The sequence below is a fragment of the Tiliqua scincoides genome, chromosome 1 (assembly GCF_035046505.1).
Source record: "Tiliqua scincoides isolate rTilSci1 chromosome 1, rTilSci1.hap2, whole genome shotgun sequence".
NCBI classification, from domain to species: Eukaryota; Metazoa; Chordata; class Lepidosauria; order Squamata; family Scincidae; genus Tiliqua; species Tiliqua scincoides.
In genome coordinates, this window is record NC_089821.1 from 127,895,606 (window position 1) to 127,915,027 (window position 19,422).

Sequence of the window (19,422 nt, forward strand, 5' to 3'; positions counted from 1 at the left end):
GAGCTCTACAAGTTCTCAGTTAGGTGTTTTTAGTTTTTGCTTTTTTGGAGTGTGGATATGTTACTGACATATGAGAAAGCTTAATGATAGAAGATAGCTTAATGTCAGTAACCTTCTTGTACCTGTTGAATGAAGAAGCATGTGTATCCTGGGCTCTGTGATGTTTTTGTTGTGAAATCATGAAACTTCCAAACACTGAGAACATTTAAGGTGAGGATGCAATAATCATGCATACTGATTGAACACCTATTATCAGTCTATTGTCAAGTCAGTGTCATTTTCTGTTCAGAGTCTATTTTAAAGATTTCCAAATGGTGAAATAAAACATCATGACTTACACATATAGAATGGGGGAGTGAGTCCCATAGAACTCAGTGGAACACACTTCTGAGTAAACATGCACAAAGCAGGTTAACATAAGAACAGCCCCACTGGATCAGGCCATAGGCCCATCTAGTCCAGCTTCCTGTATCTCACAGCAGCCCACCAAATGCCCCAGGGAGCACACCAGATAACAAGAGACCTGCAAGGTTTGATTGATTGATTGACAAGAGACCTGCATTCTGGTGCCCTCCCTTGCATCTGGAATTCTGACATAGCCCATTTCTAAGATCAGGAGGTTGCACATACACATCATGGCTTGTAACCCATAATGGATTTTTCCTCCAGAAACTTGTCCAATCCCCTTTTAAAGGCATCCAGGTCAGATGCCGTTACTACATCCTGTGGCAAAGAGTTCCACAGACCAACCACACGCTGAGTAAAGAAATATTTTCTTTTGTCTGTCCTAACTCTCCCAACACTCAATTTTAGTGGATGTCCCCTGGTTCTGGTGTTCAGGGCCCGGTGACATATTGATCTGTCCCCGGTGACTTATTTATCAATTAGGTCTGAAACATCTTCTCTTTTAACCTCTATCTGACTTAATGTCTTGGTCAGGAGGGGCCATTCGGGCAGTGGTATCTGCCCAAGGTCTTCTGCTGTGAAGACAGATGCAAAGAACTCATTTAATTTATCTGCCATCTCTAAGTCTCCTTGTATTTCCCCGTTCCCTCTCTCACCATCCAGAGGGCCAACTGCTTCTCTGTCAGGTTTCCTGCTTCTAACATATTTGAAGAAGCTTTTATTATTTTCCTTAATGTTGCTGGGCATGCATTCCTCATAGTCTTGCTTGGCCTCCCGTATCACCTTCTTACATTTCTTTTGCCACAGTTTATGTTCCTTTTTATTCTCCTCATTAGGGCAAGATTTCCATTTATGGAAGAAAGCTTCCTTGCTCTTTACAGCTTCTCTAACTTGGCTCGTTAGCCATGCGGGCACCCTCTTAGACTTAGTCGAGCCCTTCTTACTTTGCAGTATACACTTCTGCTGGGTCTCTATTACTGTTTTAAGCAGCCTCCATGCACTTTGGAGAGAGTGGACCTTCCCTTTCAACCTAACCAGCCTCCTCATTTGAGGGAAGTCCACTCATCATAAGCCAAGGGTTTTTGTGACAGATTTGCCTGGTATTCTTCCCCTCGACATGCATGTCGAAACGGATCGCAGCATGATCACTGTTCTCCAATGGCTCAGTAACATTGATATATCTAACCAGGTCCTGAGTACTGCACAACATTAAATCCAGAGTCACCTGTCCTCTGGTGGGCTCCATGACTAGCTGCTCTAAGGCACAGTCATTTAACATGTCAAGGAATCTGGTCTCCTTCTCGTGATCAGAACACAAATTGACCCAGTTGATGTGAGGATAACTGAAGTCCCCCATGATTACAACCCTGTCCCTCCTTATCACCTCCCTGATCTGTTTCCTCATTTCAAGATCCTCTTCCAGTTTCTGGTCTGGAGGACGATAGTATGCCCCCAGTATTACATCGCCCCTCAGGCCTGGTAATTTAACCCACAGAGATTCTATAGTGGAGTCTGACCTGCCTTCAATCTCTACTTTGCTGGATTATATCCCTTCCTTAAAGTAAATGGCCACCCTACCTCCAACACGCCTCCTATAGAGTTTATAGCAGTATCCCACTGATTCTCCGCATTCCACCAGGTTTCCGTTATGCCCACTATGTCAATATTTTCCCTTGTCACCAGACATTCCAGTTCTCCCATCTTTGCTTGGAGATTTTGGGAATTTGCATAAAAGCATATGTACATGGAATGCCCCAGGATGGGCTTCTTATTAGCTCCTTTGTCCCTGCATCCTCTCATTGTGCCAAACCGTCTATCACATCCCATCATGCTACCATTCCAAATTTCTTCTCCTACTCTGTCTTTACCTCGTTATTATCTAACCTCCCCATTCTTGTCCCATAGAGATGAGGAGTCCTGAACTGGATGCCCCTCGGCTCCTGTCAGCTTTCCCCCAAGGATCAGTTTAAAAGCTGCTCTGCCACCTTTTTAATGTTATGCACCAGCAGTCTGGTTCCATTCTAGTTCAAGTGAAGCCTGTCCCTCTTGTACAGGCCCCGTTTGTCCCAAAACATTCCCCAGTGCCTAACGAATCTAAAACCCTCCTCCCTACACCAACGTCTCATCCATACATTGAGACCCAGGATCTTCGCCTGCCTAGCTGGCCCTGCACGTAGAAGAGGCAGCACTTCTGAGAACGCTACCTTTGAGGTCCTGACTTTCGGTTTTCTACCTAATAGCCTAAATTTGGCCTCCAGGACCTCCCAGCTACACTTGCCCACATGCACCACAACTGCTACCTCCTCCCCAGCACTATCTACCAGCCTGTCTAGATGAGAAGTGATGTCCGCAACCTTCGCACCAGGCAGGCAAGTCGCCAAGCGGTCCTCACATCCGTAAACCCCTCTCTCTGTTTCTAATAATCGAATCCCCCACTACAAAAAGCCCCCAACCCCTCTCCTGCCGAGGAGTATCCTGAGTGCATTCAGATACGGGCCCGTCCCCTGGAGAAGGGGTCCCCCTAGGGGATTGTTTCCCTCCTTTCTAGGATGAAGTCTTCCAGCCCTGAGACTTCTCACCCGGGCAGCCGAGGAGTTGCACGTCTGAGGGTGAGACGAAGCCTGATCATCCCTGGAAGTCTCCCCATGGTCCTTTTCTGCCTGCCTCTGCTTCTCCAGGTCGGCCACCAAGGCTTCAAGGGAGTGGACGCGTTCCCTGAGTCCCTGGAGCTACTTGCACGGAGGACACACTGATGACTTATGCCCCAGAGACATATAGTCATACATGTGGCACTCAATGCAGAACACTGGATAGCCCCCACCCTGCTGCTGGCTGTCTGACTGCATAGTTTTTTTATTTGTTTGTTTAGGGGTACTTAAAAACCCTTCACTGGTTTGCTGTCCTCTTCTCAAAGGAAGAGAAGTGCGGTGTCTGCGGCCCTGGCTTCCTCGCCCTGCTGCTGAACTTGCACAGAGGCTAAACTCGCTGTGCCTTACTGGCACTTTGTTCCCGAGGCACTGGGTTCCCAGAGGCCACGCGTGCTTCTGCAGAGAGACTCACGCGGTGGCAGGTGCTAGCTTTATACTCCTAGCTGGCTCCTCCTCTCTCCCTCCTTGCTGATTGAAAGGAGGATGGTCTTTCCAGGTGAGATTACAAAAGATTACAGCAGACAAAAGTCTGCTGATGGGCTTAATCTACTCTGCAGGCTCCTGAATGGGGTGCTTGGATTTGCCTAATGGGGCGCTTATCAACTCCTAAAGGTCAATGACTATGACCTAAAGGACAATGACTATGCTAAATTGCCCTGGCTGGCTGGGAATGGGCCCTTCCTAGGTTCTTACCCTCCTAATTCAGTTCTCTTAGGCTGGACTGTTTTTTAACCTCAAGCTGCTTTTATTTGAGTTTAAACTGCACTGGTTTAAGAGCTTTTTGGGGTTTGGCAGAACTTACACACTAAGGTTTAAAACCTGTTTAGCCCTGTTTATAAAATAGAGACACCAAGTGTGCTTTCTCCCTCTATTACTCTCTTTTTTGATTAGTTTGGGCTCTAGCTCCCTATCTAAATTATACCTCCTGTTTTTATTAAGTGTGTACATTTATTGTATTTATTTATTTATTGCTCTCACCTGTGTCCCAATTTACTGAACCTTTAGATTATGTTCTAACTTAGATTAAGTTTAACTTGGGTTAAGTATAGGGTTAATTTAAACAAAGTAGAAAAACTTACTTTCCACTTTATCCTCCTATGTTTTATTTACTTTTCCAAGTGCCTGTACCTTGGGCCCCTACTCACAAGTAGGACTCTGTTCCTACTCAGGCTCCTCACCTAGCTCCTACGCCCCAACTTGCTGGACCTTAGACTCCCTCCCTCTGGTTAGATTAGGTGCTAGCTTAGGTAAAGAATTCTAAAAGGTTTGTGAGGCAAGACTTACCCTTACAGAAGCCATGCTGATTCTTCCTCAGCAAGGCTTGCATGAATCAAAGAAGTAGTAGGGGAAAATCTAAATGTTGGCAAATCCTATGCTGAAGAATATTGCAATACTGCAGAAATAAAGACTGGAGTTGCCAGGTGATGCTCTCTAGTAGCAAAATGTCTTCAGCCTGTGTCTTTTGTGTTGGCTGAGCAACTGTAATTACTCTGCCTCCAACCAACCCTTTGGGGCATACAGGAAGCTGGACTAGATGGGCCTATGGCCTGATCCAGTGGGGCTGTTCTTATGTAACCCTCAAAGCTGACCAAGGGATGAAGAGTGCTAATGGGGGATGCTGAGTAACCATCCCAAAGGAAAAAGAAAATGCTGAGATGAGATTCAGAAGGATTTGCTCAAAGACTTCTGCAATATCATTTGTCTTATGGCACAGACTCTTTGTGGTGGTAAACAAGAGGCAGCAGCATCCAGTAAAAAAGGACTGTACTATATGCATTTTGTGTAAGGTCTTGCAAATGAACCCTTTCTCCCTGAAAGTGCACGTTTCTGTGCAGGAGAAACCAATGGAGGCAAACAGCATGGCCTGACTTTCTTCTCTGCAGAAATTGGATTCTGCCCTTCCTTTTCTATCTAACGTTCACTTTATTGTGCTTTCAAGACTCTCTCCCAGCTCAGGGTGTGCTTTGCCTTGGTTAATATAATTTGAGAATTCTTTTATATTCAGAAGATGTTAAAAGGATCTCCCTCAGGACCTGATTTTCCTTCCCTGACATTCCAGTGTATCAAAGTGCTTATTACCTTGGCTTATTATTATTATTCGAAAGTAACACTTAAGGAATTATTTGAATGTAAAATGTGATAAGCAGGCTTGACAGCCTCCCAAGAAAGAAACAGAAGGAAACATACTTGGCACTAGAATTCAGTATAGAGGTGCATAAAGCAACTGCACGTATCCTAGGAAAAGACTATGGATGAATGATTCACAACACTGTGTTCAGCAGTCAGTGGCTACAACCCTGAGTTCTATCTTGCATGTTGTATGTTGCAAGAGTTGCATCGATTAAGGGCTCAATCCTAACCAGGTCTACTCAGAAGTAAGTCCTGTTTTGTTCAATGGGGCTTACTCTCAGGAAAGTGTGGGTTGCAGTCTGAGCATCACTTGTAGAGCTCCCTTATCACTCAATATCACATCTGATAACTATTTTTTCAAGGGAGGCATTTCACATCATGTGAGTCATCATGCAGCACTCCTGCCTCATAAGAATCTGTTCTTCCTCAGATACATACATATTACACATTTTTATGCCACCTTTCTTCTAAGGAGCTCAGGGTGGCATAAATGGTTTCTTCCTTCAGTCCTCACAACAACCCTGTGAGGTAGGGTTTGGTTGAGAGGCAGTGACTGGTCAAAGGTCACCCAGGAAACTTCCTGGTTGGGTGGGGATTTGATGGCAGGGTCCATACTGCTGGGATTTCACAGTCAAGGCACAACTAAGCTATGGTTAGATAGCTGGCATAAGTCCAAGCAGACTAAGGAGACAGCATGAGCTGAATTTCAGGAGTAGGATCTGGAGTCCATGTTTGCCACCTCAGTTTGCCCCCTCTGGCCTGGTTTTTACTTTGAAAGATTACCTTTTTTTTCAAAAAGTATAAAACAGTGGTTCCCAAACGTTTCGACTGGTGGTGGCTCACTTGACTTACTGGGCCATTGACCGAAGCTCCCTATTTGGGATATACAGGTGCAGCCTATTTAGCCACTGATAAATCCATTCTCAATTTATCCATTCTCAAAGAGAATGGGGTGGGGGGAACTGAAAGTCACACACTCCTTTGCCAAATTTTCCCCCCCCCCATGTTGCAGGGTCTCCTGCTCCAGCAGACATAAACAAAACAGCTCAGCAAGCAAGCCTTCCCAGCAAGCAAAGCAGGAGATTTAGGCTACAATCCTCTCCACACTTTCCTGGGAGAAAGCCCCACTGAAACATAGAAACGCATAGGACTGGACTCCTAAAAGCTCAGCATCCTGCCTGTGAAAGGGGGAAGAGAAGGAGTGGAGGGGATTGATAACAGCTGCCTTCATTTCCTTCTAGTCCCAAGTGTCAGGCTGCAGCGTATTTGCGTAACTCTATGGAATTTAGCACAACATTTAGTTTTTTGTTAATCAAGCAGAGCGGAACTAACATGTATAAACAGGCTCCACCTGTAATCCTATACATTGTATAGGGCAGTGGGTTTCTATGAGAATGTCACTGCTCCCCTGGCTGGTTTCCGCAGTTCCCTGGGGGAGCCACAGCTCACAGTTTGGAAACAGGTGATATAAGTTTATGTCATGAAGGAGGAGGGAGGTCTAGGTTTGCAAAGGTTATGCCAGGCTCATGTTCACCCTGTGAGAAACCATATTTGGGCAAGCAATCTTGTCTCAGCCTGGCTCAGAATGATGCATCCCACCCTCAACCTAATGTGCAACATAGGACTTTTTGCAACTTCAGGCAAGCCATTGTTTATATGCTACTTCCACTAACCCATCTTACTTGAATAGAAAACTTGGTTATCTCTGCAATCAAACACATCTGTTGGAAGGGTAACATTAACTGAATATATCTATAATAAACACACACACACACACACACACACACACACACACACACACTTCGCAATGCACAAGACAGACAGATGAGATCTCAGTCCTGTGTGGATAACACTTAATACCATGAATGACGCGCCAACCTTCAGGGGACGTTACAAGAGGCACACTGACCTCTGGCAAGCCCACAAAAGGCTTCTGCAGCTTTTGCTACTTGTTATAGAAAAGTCAGGGCAGCAGGAAAGGAACATTCATGAAGAATGAGTTCCCCCATAAATAACCCTAAACAAAGCAGAAAAAGAAAGACACAATGGAGGTGATGCCCACTGCCTCAGAGCTAACCTCATTTCAAAACTTCACAGTACCGCTAAACGCACCTCGCCTCCTTACAGAAAACTGTAGCAGTTTTCTGCTTGCCTCGCCTTCACCCTCAGTACAGAAAACTGTAGCAGAAACCGACATGGAAAAAAATACAGTTAATAAAAGGCAAACATTCCAAACTGCCCCTAGCGACACGAAGATGTGTCTCAAGGGTCACTGGATGTTCCTTGGCCTCTATCACACCCTTAACTGTGCTCCAGGTCACTTTCAGACAGACACAATAAATCTTTTCAAACTGCTTGAGGTAATGGAGAGTTGAGAGAAAATCCTGTAAAATCTAGCAGAGAAAACATCTAGACACACATTCCAAGAGCACAATTTTGATTTGACTATAACTGGAAGTAATACCCTTGATTAGAGAGAGACTGGATTCTAGTAATATCTGAGCTGAATTTTCAGAAGTTTCAATTTTCATGTTGAACTGTTCAGTAAGGGAGAACATTTCCTTGAAAACCTAAGGAAATTGCACAAACATCTAAGGATCAAACTAGAAAATATGCCTAAATGTGCAACATGAACCAACAGGAGTAAGGTAGCCGTTCCAAAAATAAGCATTGCGATGACTTAGGGCATTGTGGCAGACTCTCAGGGGTGCTGCAGGATGTCCCAGGTGGCCCCTTCTACCAGTGGATTAGCTCCCATAAGCCTCATGGTACAACATGGTACCAGGTGGTACTTTGGGTCTCCCTGGGGGGGAGGAGTGGAGGCAGGTCTTCCTGCCTGCTGCCCCAGAGATTCCTGGCATGGTCTGCTCCAACTGTGCAGAGAAAGGCTCCGGGGCAGGCAGAAGCTGCTGCCCCCAGAGACTTTCTCAGTGTTGCATGGCTGAGAAAGGCTCCATGGACAGCTTTTGCCCATCCCCAGAGCCTTCACCTGCACACCCAATTGGCCACACAAAAAGTAATTCTGGCCATCGGCCATGCCGAGGAAGGCTCTGGGAGTAGGCAGACACCACCCCTGAAGCCTTCCTCAGCATGACCAAGAAAGACTCCATGGCTGGGTTATACATGCCCATAGAGCCTTTGCTAGTGTGGCCAATTAGAAGTAAATGCGGTGACACCAGAAGTAACTGTGAAGTAACACCAGAAGTATCGGTGATGACATTATAACATTCACCACAATTACTTTGAGTGCCAGTAGGTGACCGGAATGGCCTGGGGCAGCGCACTGGTTGGCTACGCCACTGCCTCCCACATGTTCCCCTGGGTTTCACCATCTTGGAACTCATGAAATCTCGTGAGATTTGAGCACTGCCATCTAGGATTTCATGAGTTCTAAGATGGTGACACCCAGCTGAGCCAGAAAGAAGAGGCTGCAGGGTCATCATGACCTAAATAAATTTGGGAACTATTGGAAGCAAGGGTTTTATTTTTTTTATTCATAGCATGTGAGTTAGGGGGACAGGCAAAACTACAACAGGATGTTAGTTTGGGTTTAGTACTTTACATCCACTGGAGCATTCTCTCCCCCCACATTATTTTTAGTTTCAATGAAATTCCATTGCAAGCCAAGGAATCACACCCTATTTGTATCACTCCTAAGCAAGTCAGACACTATTTTGTCACCATCATGTGCTGATGATGTGTATCATGAAACTATACTTCTTTCCCATCAAACATTTATGCTACTTGACATATTTTTGTCTTGTTCCTAGAATAAAGTGTTCCTTGCAACACTGCTCTGCAATGTTAGTTTCTTCATCAGGCCAGACATCCTGCGATCTCTGCTTCTTCATAAGATTCAAATATCTGGAATGCTGCTTCTGAAATTTGGTCATAACTTTTAAGCTGGAGGCAAATTATCAGAAAATCTTAAAGACTCTGGAACAAGAGACCAATGTAAGGTGCTATACATATCTTATCCATGAATCTAGAAATCCCAAACATACTGTGCAATCCTGTTCTTTGGTAGCACTGGCGCAGCAACTGCTGCACTGCACACAAATGTGCTGCAAGCTGCAAGCACATTTGTAGCACCTGGAGAGTAAGCAATCCTGCCAGCCGTCCTGCCAGCACAGAATCCAGGAGTAGCACTTGATGGAGCACGTAAGTTCTTGCCAGGCAGGAAAGGGGTTTGGGAAGGCCATGGGAAGGGTGGAGAGGGGGGATTGGTGACACTTGCATAGGTCTAGCCTGTTCCCCCTCCAAGGCCTGAAAACCCAATACAGGCTTTGGTTTGTGCCTAAGAGTACACGAGTATCTCTCAAGCACTGACTGAGGACAACTATGTGTCGTCCAATGCATCTTTGTCCTTAGTTGTTTTCACACCGACTCAAAAGTCTCTTCTCTTTCCACTCAGTCTCCTTTTTGCTAAGCATTTGGCTCTCTAAAATTATTTCCTCCTGCTCACATAAAGTGCTGACTGAGTCCTAGAGTGCATGCTAGACTGCTAGAACATCTGAGTAACAAGGTATTAGCTGACACAAATCTTGATCTGCCAGCATCAGTCATTGCCAGGGGGTTGAAGAACTATCATGGACATTCTCCATGCAGCTGGGATGATCCACACAGAGATTGCTCTGATTGCCCCAAGGAGCCACTGCTAGTAATAAATATATCCCCCAGTAGAAGCCATAGAAGAATCCAACTTTACCTCTAAAGGTTACCACTTGGCAATACTGCTGATGCACAGTAAGTAGCAACAGTGTTAAGTGTCTCAGGCAAGAGCACACCTTAATCATCTATTACAAGTGAATATGTCAATACACATTTTTATTAGTGAGCTGAACAATAAATTTGAATAGCCATTGTTTTCACAGAATGGCCACAGCCGGTTGTTTGAAACTCCCACCATATGTTTGCTGTGGAGACTGTTTTTCCTGCCTTACAGCCCAATCCTATCCACTCTTTCCTGGGAGTAAGCCCCATTGACTCAAATGGGACTTACTTCTGAGTAGTCACGCATAGGATTTGGCTGATAGTTGGTAATAAGGAAACACACAACACAATCCTAAATAATCAGAAGTCTGTGCCCTGTGGGGTTTACTCACAAGTAAATATGTACAGGATTGCAGTGTCAGTTTATACACTGGAGCCTGCATTTCTGGATCACAGTCACAGGTTTTTTATTCCATCCAAGCAACATTCAGAATGGATCCATGATTCTGCACGGTAGACTCATCTTGGGATAATTATGATGCACAGTCATTGAAGAAATCTACTTTTACATTAAATAAATTATATCCACCAATGATAATTATTGGAATTTCAAAGGGCTCAGTAATTGGAATTTCAAAGGGCTCAGGGGCAGGAGGTCTGGTCTAGAGGGTAGAGCCTCCATTTGCCTGAAGATTAACATCCACAAGGTCGCCAGTTCGAGGCCACCGGCACCGTGCGACCTTGAAGCAGCTGGCAAGCTGCAGCTGAGCTGTTCCATCTGCTCGGAGCGTGGGAGGATGGAGGCCAGAATGTTAAACCAGATCGGAGTGTAACATCTTGAATGTGGTGGTTCTTGAAAGAGAAAACCTTCTTTCAATTTGTAAAAATCCCTGCGTGGATTTAATAAGCCTGCCTGTGTAAACCGCCTTGAATAAAGTCTTGAATAAAGACCAAGAAAGGTGGTATATAAATACTGTATATTATATATTATTATATATAATCAGTAGATATACTGTACAATCAGCAAATCAATTAAACTGCAGAACTTGCATTTAAGTTGCTTTAGTTACATTAGCCATTGGAATAAGTTAGTAGTATGAAAAGTTTGCATAGCCATCCACTGTTAATTCCTATAGTGACAACATAGGATGATTTTGCACTTCTTATGGATGTTTTAGACCCAGATTCCATTTTTGATTTATTTTTGTTTCCCATTGGCCCAGTAATAATTTTTGCATGTTCCCTAATCACACCTTTCATAACTGAAGGCTTTGAGAATGATCGTTCCTTAACAAAATAGTGCAATTGCACACACTCATCAAAATACACCCTGATATGTTTAATGCAATTTGTGAAAAAGACTGAAGAGCTTTGAACAACAATAACAAAATAACCAGGTTTTGAGATTCTAAACCAAACAATTTAGCAGATAAATTAAATACGACGCAGAGACAAATTCTGTTCCATTGTAAATGGGTACATGACTGTGGCAGGAAGACCAAGCTAACAATCAGGAAGAAGGATATGTGAGACCATTTATCCAGACTAGTCCTGAACAATGTGACCTACCAATATGAAAGCAGTTCACCAGTCATTATTAAGATCTGCCAGAAGCTTAACAATCTACCCCCCCCCCCCATTTGCGATCACAGTCAGACTGCGAGAACAGGAAGGCTGCCATACATGATGAATGAGCTGCATTGGGTTTGGTAGGCAGCAAGTTCTCTGTGCTTGGTCCAGGCCAATTGTACAGAAGCCTGAACTGCTTTAATTGTGCACCAGCGGTTAGGGGGGGAAACATGCAAAGGAAACTGAAAGGAGGACTGAGAGGGAGAAACAATGACCGATGAGGCCATTTGGTGTGGAATATGTCATCTCCTGACTTTTCTATTGCAGATCTAATTGCCCACAATTTTCTATTGCAGATCACATGAAAAACTGCCTGTGTGGGTGCTATATGTTCCTCAGTGTGTTCCAATTAAAATGCCACAAAAGGGGACAAAAGTTCATTTTGCCTATGAAACAAAAACATTTCCTACGTATTTTTGCAGAAAGTTCTGGTACTGTAAAATCATGGAAGGGACCAATATTCATTTTGGCTTCACTTTGGTCAGCTGAGAAGGGAGGTCCTAAATTATTGCAACAAATCATTGACAGCAGACCCTCACGTTCCTTGAGATAATACCTACCTTAACCACTTTTAGCTGTCTGAGATCCAATTTTCTTCATAATTAAACCCTCCCTTTACACAATCATCTTGTTTAATTACATTTTCAAAATGAATTTCTTAGTGAAGATCTAATTTGTTTTAGAACAGGCATTTCAATAATAACAATAATACTAATATTGCAAAATACATACAATACAGTGTTTGAGGGCCCAATCCTATCCAGTTTTCCAGTGCTGGTGGAGCCCTGCCAATGGGGCATGCACTGCATCCTGTGATGGGGTTGCAGTCACAGAGACCTCCTCAAAGTATGGGAACATTTTTTCCCTTACCTTGGGGCTGCATTGCGGCTGCACCAGTGTTGGAAAGTTGGATAGGACTGGGCCCTGAGTCAACATGAAAACCACAGTAATGGGTAAAGAAATCACCACCACCACCACCACCCCACATCATAGTGTGTGCTACATGAAAAGCAACATTTCTTCTTGCATTCCACTGGTATAGATCATAATTTTAAAGAGAGGGATCTCAGAAAGTGTGAAATCTACAATGAAAGTAACTGACTAGAAAGTAACTTACAAATTGGCCTGTTTGTCAGTGCAGTAAACACATGTAAGAACTTACCTTGGCTATCTGGACACACCAGTTAAGCAGAAGCTGGGAGCCAATGTTATCCTTGTGTTCATGAACATAGTCCAGTAAACAACCATGAGGCATCAGCTGAGTAACCAGCTGGATCGTAGGGCTCAAGCAGACTCCTAGAAGTCGTACCAGATGAGGATGATCCATACTTGCCATTATAAGAGCTTCCTGCAATACAAAAGATCATGTGTTTAATATGTTAATAATGTGTTAAAAAATATTTTAAACATGTGTTTAAAGTTCCAAACACCACATTCCTGGAACGTGCTGGAATCCCTAGCATGTATTCACTGCTGAAACAGAGACGCCTGCGTTGGCTTGGTCATGTCGTGAGAATGGATGATGGCCGGATCCCAAAGGATCTCCTCTATGGAGAACTCGTGCAAGGAAAGCGCCCTACAGGTAGACCACAGCTGCGATACAAGGACATATGCAAGAGGGATCTGAAGGCCTTAGGGATGGACCTCAACAAGTGGGAAACCCTGGCCTCTGAGCGGCCTGCTTGGAGGCAGGCTGTGCAGCATGGCCTTTCCCAGTTCGAAGAGACACTTTGCCAACAGTCTGAGGCTAAGAGGCAAAGAAGGAAGGCCCATAGCCAGGGAGACAGACCAGAGACAGACTGCACTTGCTCCCGGTGTGGAAGGGATTGTCACTCCCGGATTGGCCTTTTCAGCCACACTAGACGCTGTTCCAGAACCACCTTTCAGAGCGCGATACCATAGTCTTTCGAGACTGAAGGTTGCCAATACAAGTGTTTAATATATTGTTGAACATCAGATTTCAGTGCCCATCTGTAAATATTTCCATGTCCCCATTTAGTTGCTGTGGTGCTAAAAAGTACAAAGGACCACCTGCTCCCATATGAACCTGCTCCACTCAGTAAGAGCTCAAAAGCTGTGCTCTGAAGCCATCGTCTTCAGAGACGAAGTACTTGGTAGCTGGAATCTGGGCCTTTTCAGTAAGTGTACCCATGTGTGGAATCCTCTCCCCCAAGAGACAGTGGGATGGTACCTGCTTTACTAGAATTTATTCTCCAGAATATCTTTGAAAAAAATATCTACATATATAAAGCTGAGGGTGTGAAAATGCACTACTAACACTGCACATTAAGAGACAGGCTGCACAACTCTAACCCAGTCATTACTCCCAACTGCAAAGATACACAAAATCTATGTGGCCTGAGGGGTCACAAGTCTCTTTGCTGGTTTTGCTGCAATGGCTAACATCGTCCCCCACCCCTCAAAGTAAACACAATTTTTAGGTTTGAGAGATCTCTAGTACAATATGGGTATTTTCTGATATTCTCATTAATATAACAGCAGAAGCCAGGCACACTGTAACTCCTGAGGGAACAAGGTACAGCTAAGCATGCTCAAAATTCTGCGTTTTGACTGATCCAGAACCACCTACCAGATTTGTGTTTAATGAAGATTTCATATGAAATCTGATGACATTTCAATGAACATTTTGAAATGGGGAAGGACTGTTTGGTTCTCTCAATATTAAAAATCTAGGCCTTTCAAATGCTTTTGCTTATTACGTGAAACAGTAATTTATAGAATTGTAAATCAATTTTAATAAAATTGTATTAAATTTAAAGTAAACTTTAACATCAAGTATTAAGTATAATACTTAAAAATGCATGGTTTCATATTTCTAACTTATTTATATCTGGTAAGATCCGGTCAACGCTAAGGCACTTTTAGGCCCAGAAAAGGACTGTCAGCAATATTAGTCTATCATTTAAACCAGGGGTGTCCAAACCTTTTGGCAGGAGGGCCACATCATCTCTCTGACACTGTGTTGGGGGCAAGGAAAAATGAACTAATTTACAATTAGTTTAATTTATTCAATTTAAAATTTGAATAAAGTTACATGAATTTACATGAATGAATATAATAGAGATAGAGCTTATATGAATGAACTAAGGTCTAGTGATAGCTCAAGGCCTATAAAAGACCTTGCAGAAAGCAAGGCTGTCCTTTCCTTTGCTGCCACTTCGCAGATGTGCAACAGCACAAGCAGCAGAGAGAGACCTCTGTCTGTGGCTTGCACGAGAGGTCAACAGTTGGCCTTCGTTGAGAGCAGTCGCATTGGGCCAGTGTGGGCTTCAGCAAGTCTCCAGGGGGCCAAAGGCTCAATGGAGACTGGGAGCTCCCCGTGGGCCAGACTGAAAGTCCCTAAGGGCCACAAATGCCCACCGGAGTTTGGGCACTCCGATTTAAACCACTGGGACATTAAAAAAAATCATAACTCTATTTCAATATGTAGGTTATAGACCATTCTTAAGAAATTTATCTAAATATGTGCATCACCGGCATTCACAACTGTCAGTGAGAAAGGGGGATTATCAACCCAATCCTAACCCATTTCCAGCACCAATGCAGTTGCAGTTCAGCCCCAAGGAAAGGGAACAAACATTTTCTTACACTTGAGGAGGCCTCTGTGACTGCCCCCACCCAGAATACAGTGTGCACCCTGTTGGCACAGCTGCATCAGCACCAGAGGGTTGGATAGGACTAGGCTGTCAAACTCTCAGGCTCCAACAGGCATAATTCAGGAAGCTGATCGTGGAAGTGCCCTCATCATGTTTTGGTCAGGCATACAAGCTTCCCTTTGAGGTCTAATTCAATGGAAACTTGCTCTTCTGACAGCTGCCCTGTGATATCATGACTCTACTTCTCCCTCCTTACCTCTCAAGAGCAATCTTTCAATTTAAAAAAAACAACACCTGATTGTGTTGGTTTTTTTAAAAAAACATAAGATGAAGAAAGAACATTAACATTTTTAACAGGCAGACAAGTAGCCTGAAGCATGTGCGGAGGGATGAGAGAGCGTATTAAATCCACATTGGATTTGCCAGTTACAAAGACTTTCCTTTGCACTGCAAAGGTGAGAGAAGATGTGCTGGAACTCCTTTTGCTAGTCCATCTGGCCATGCCCCGATTCACTTCCACACAATTTCACCATAGTAAAGAAAGAGTGAAAACAGAGAAGGTAAATGAGGTGTTTTTTTTTTCTTTTTTCCCCCAAAATGTGTCTTCAGTATGCTTTGCTGGATCAGCCCTGTGATGAAGCAAGCTGAAGCCCTTTCTTTGAAGGGCAGCATAATCCCTGTCATGCAGCACATCATCATCACTGCCCAGCTCTTCAGTAGCATAGCTTGAGGAGAGACAAAAAAGTAAGTACTGCAGGAGCTGCACCGTGCCATGTAAGTGGCCCCTCCCACTTGCCCCTGAAGCCATTCCAGGCAGTGACAGCAACACACAGGAGACTCCCTTTGGTTCAGCAAGTGCCTGCGCATTGCCATCACTGCCAGGAATGATTCAGACGGCGAGTGGGAGGGACTGCAGTTCTTACCCCCCCAAGCTATGCTGCTGCAACACCTTTCTAGTCCCAGCCAGCCATTCCATGATCATCAATGGCATTGCTCCATCTCCATTGCCCAGAACTGAAGCCTGAACTTTCCATACATGTACACCTTGCTGGCAATTATGCTGCTCATACTCTAAGCTATCCAGTTGAGCAGCAGAAGTGTGCAAGAGCAGTCTTTCACTGGTTGCTGCTGAGAAGGCCTGGCCAAGTTGTTGGGGCCAACTCCCCCTTTCCTTCCTCTCTTTCCCCCCCCATGAGCATGCTACCACCTGTCCAGAGAGTCCCGTCCCCCCCACTTGATAATATAGGTGAGAAGATGTCCCACACTGCAAAATGCATACTCTCTCTTCTTTCTTTCCTTCCTCTGGTCAGGTACCCCTTCTCTGCCAAGTCAGCAGAGTGGTAAGGAGAAATACTTTGGTTTCTCACCTCACCCAACTTCTGTTTCTCCTCTCAGCATAGCAGCCCATTCTGAGAGTTACTTTATGTTTTTCTTTTTAAACCACAAATTATGTCTTCATGCTTGTCTCCTTTGTTCTTGTTCCTCCTTTCTCTAGTCATTGCCTAGAACAGTGGTTCCTCAACATTTCAACTGGAGGCTCCCTTGACCTACTGGGACGTTGGCAACAGCTCCCCATTAGGGCAACAATCCTATATGTTGTATAGGGCAGGAGGTCTGGTCTAGAGGGTAGAGCCTCCGTTTGCCTGAAGATAACATCCGAAGGTCGCCAGTTCGAGGCCACTGACACCGTGAACGGCAAGACCTTGAAGCAGCTGACAAGCCTAGCCAAGTTATGCTGAGTTATTCCACCTGCTCTTTGGCCACTGTGTGGGAGGAAAATGGAGGCCAGAATGGGATACCAGATCATAAAAGATCCATCTGAAGTGTTGTGGTTCTTGAAAGACAGAACCTTCTTCAATTGTAAAAATCCCTATTGGGATTTAGTATTGCCTGCCTATGTAAACCGCCTTGAATTAAAGTCTGAGGAAAAATCTGATGACCAAGAAAGGCGGTATATAAATACCTGTATTATTATTATTATTATTATTATTATTATTATTATTATTATTATTATTATTATTATTATTATTATTATAGGGCAGTAGGCTTTTCACAAGGATTCTGTGGCTCCATGGCTGGTTTATGCAGCTCCCCAGGGAGCCATGGCTCTCAGTTTGGGAACCACTGGCCTAGACAGACTACCGCTAGGGCACATGCCTGCATTTTCCTCTCCCCACTGCTACCAAAACTGGTGAGTGAATCAAATTGTGGGGTAGACTTTATATTAACTTGAAAGTGTATCCAACTTCTGTGTATATCTCTTTTATAGATATATGTGTGTGTGTGTGTGAGAGAGAGAGCACGAGAGAGAGTAATACCTTGCTTTTTCATCCAGGGCAGGCTCCCCAAAATGACTTACAGCCCAATCCTATCCACACTTGCCTGGGAGTAAGCCCCATTGACTGCAATGGGACTTACTTCTGAGTAGACATGATTAGGATTGGGCTCTTACAGTTTAAATAACTGTTTCTAAACATTTGGTAATGTGTCATCTTGTTCTTCTGAACTGTAGTAGGGAAACAATCTGTTTTTTGTCTGTTTGTTCACAAGCACAAAGACTCACTACCATCATTTTTCTTCAGAACAAAACAAAAAAACTACCCACCAACTATAGAAAAGCACTTATGGCCGTGGTTTTGTGTAGTGTGCAGGGCTGAAGGGTGCAATCTCATTCTTTGCTTCAGGCAGCACCTTGCTACCTGGAAAACCTTTACACATATTTCTAACAAGTTAAATAATAACCACAATGATAAGCTACAAGTAATAGCGTAGTGGAGAAAAATATCCAAAGATCTTGCTTCTAACCAAATGGAACTATTAAGAAAAATAAAAGAGGATAGAAGGGTAGAGGCAAAAAATTATATTGTGGGGTGGGGGGGGGGGAATCTTGGCAAGAAGCCTGGGTTGATGTTAAAGAAAATTGCTCATCAGAGCACAAAGAGCATTTGAAACCAAATTACAGAGTATTTGCATAATAGTTCCTATTTTTTTAAAAAGGAAAGAAAGAAAAGATAAGCATGACACTAATTGTAGGGTGTTTTTTTTTTTTTTTTTGGTTTTTTTTTTGCAGTTGGCTTAACTTGATTTATTTATTTCTTACTTTGTCTCCTTTTGAAATTATGTGAAGACATTAAAAAAAATACAGACTAGTCACAAGATGTGGTTTGGAAGGGACAGAATAAGGACCCAGCGAAACTAATGGTTGTAAAGGGGAAGGGGGGGGAAAGGCAAGAGAAGCAGTTCAGTTTAAATGGCTAGTTACATGTTAAAATGAATACACTATTCTGCTGCCAAGCCTGCATGGGGTCTACAAGATACAGTGTTTTCTTATAGACTGCCACAAGAAAATAGCACTGAAGGCCGCCAGAATAAATGTATGTTGACAAGTACATTATCCATTTTCTACAAACAAAATAATGTGCTACTTTATTCCCTCTCCCCACCCCACATCACAACAAAATGTTATTTTCTTTCAGTTCAGTGCAATAACTGATATCGTGTTTTAAACTGTGGAATTTTTTTCTTTGTAGCCTGATGAAGATCTGGACTAATTTTTTTGGCCCTTCAAGTGGAAGGTGGGGGGGAGGGAGGCATGGAAGAGAAAATATTTTGACAGATCTGTTAGTTCAATCCATGGTCTTGTGCCATATTGCATTTGATAGTCAAAGGAAGTTATTTTTTGTAAGAAAACCAAACCGATAAGAGTTGTACTTATCTTGAAATAATATTCATTTTTGCACCACTTTTGCGTAAGAAATGCACAAAACAGGCTATGATACTAAAAATACACAAATGTAATGGTGGAAGAACTCCTCACATCTTGGTTAAGAATTGGATGTAGCTGATACAACCTACTTTCCATAAAAATGCTCAAACCTGCCCATGGATGGAGAGATTGGGTGCCCTGGCAGGGGTGGAGAAGGTATCTGGGCCCTTCCACATTCTCAGCGATACAATCAAATATTCCCAAATTTTAGAATTAGACTTGGAAAAAATGCTTGGGGAAAATTTTTTTCCCCCAAATTGGGCCTCGAGAAACCCTGACACACTTCCAATGGCATCACTGAGAATGCAGCCAGCCCAAATATCTCCTTCTTCCCTCCAAACCCCCCTCCATACTTGAGCCTTGTTGCCCTCTTCTATCTGCATCAAATACATCTAGCAGTGTTCACTGAAAGACCTCTCTACAAGACCTCTTGTCCCTCCTGATTCCTGAAATGCTGAAACACCAATGGCTCAGCCTCGGGGACATGCACTTTTCCAGACCTCCGAGTACACAG

At 43.7% G+C, this 19,422-nt stretch overlaps 1 protein-coding gene across 4 annotated transcripts in view; it reads right to left on the reverse strand.

Annotated features, from left to right (window-relative positions):
• The window catches only part of ERBB4 (erb-b2 receptor tyrosine kinase 4), a 912,234-nt gene that overhangs the window by 130,708 nt on the left and 762,104 nt on the right, over nucleotides 1–19,422 (reverse strand). For all 4 annotated transcript variants that reach the window (XM_066626312.1, XM_066626139.1, XM_066626395.1 and 1 more), the window contains exon 20: nucleotides 12,688–12,873. In XM_066626312.1, coding sequence (XP_066482409.1) covers nucleotides 12,688–12,873 — 186 coding nt within the window. The remainder of the gene's footprint in view (nucleotides 1–12,687; nucleotides 12,874–19,422) is intronic.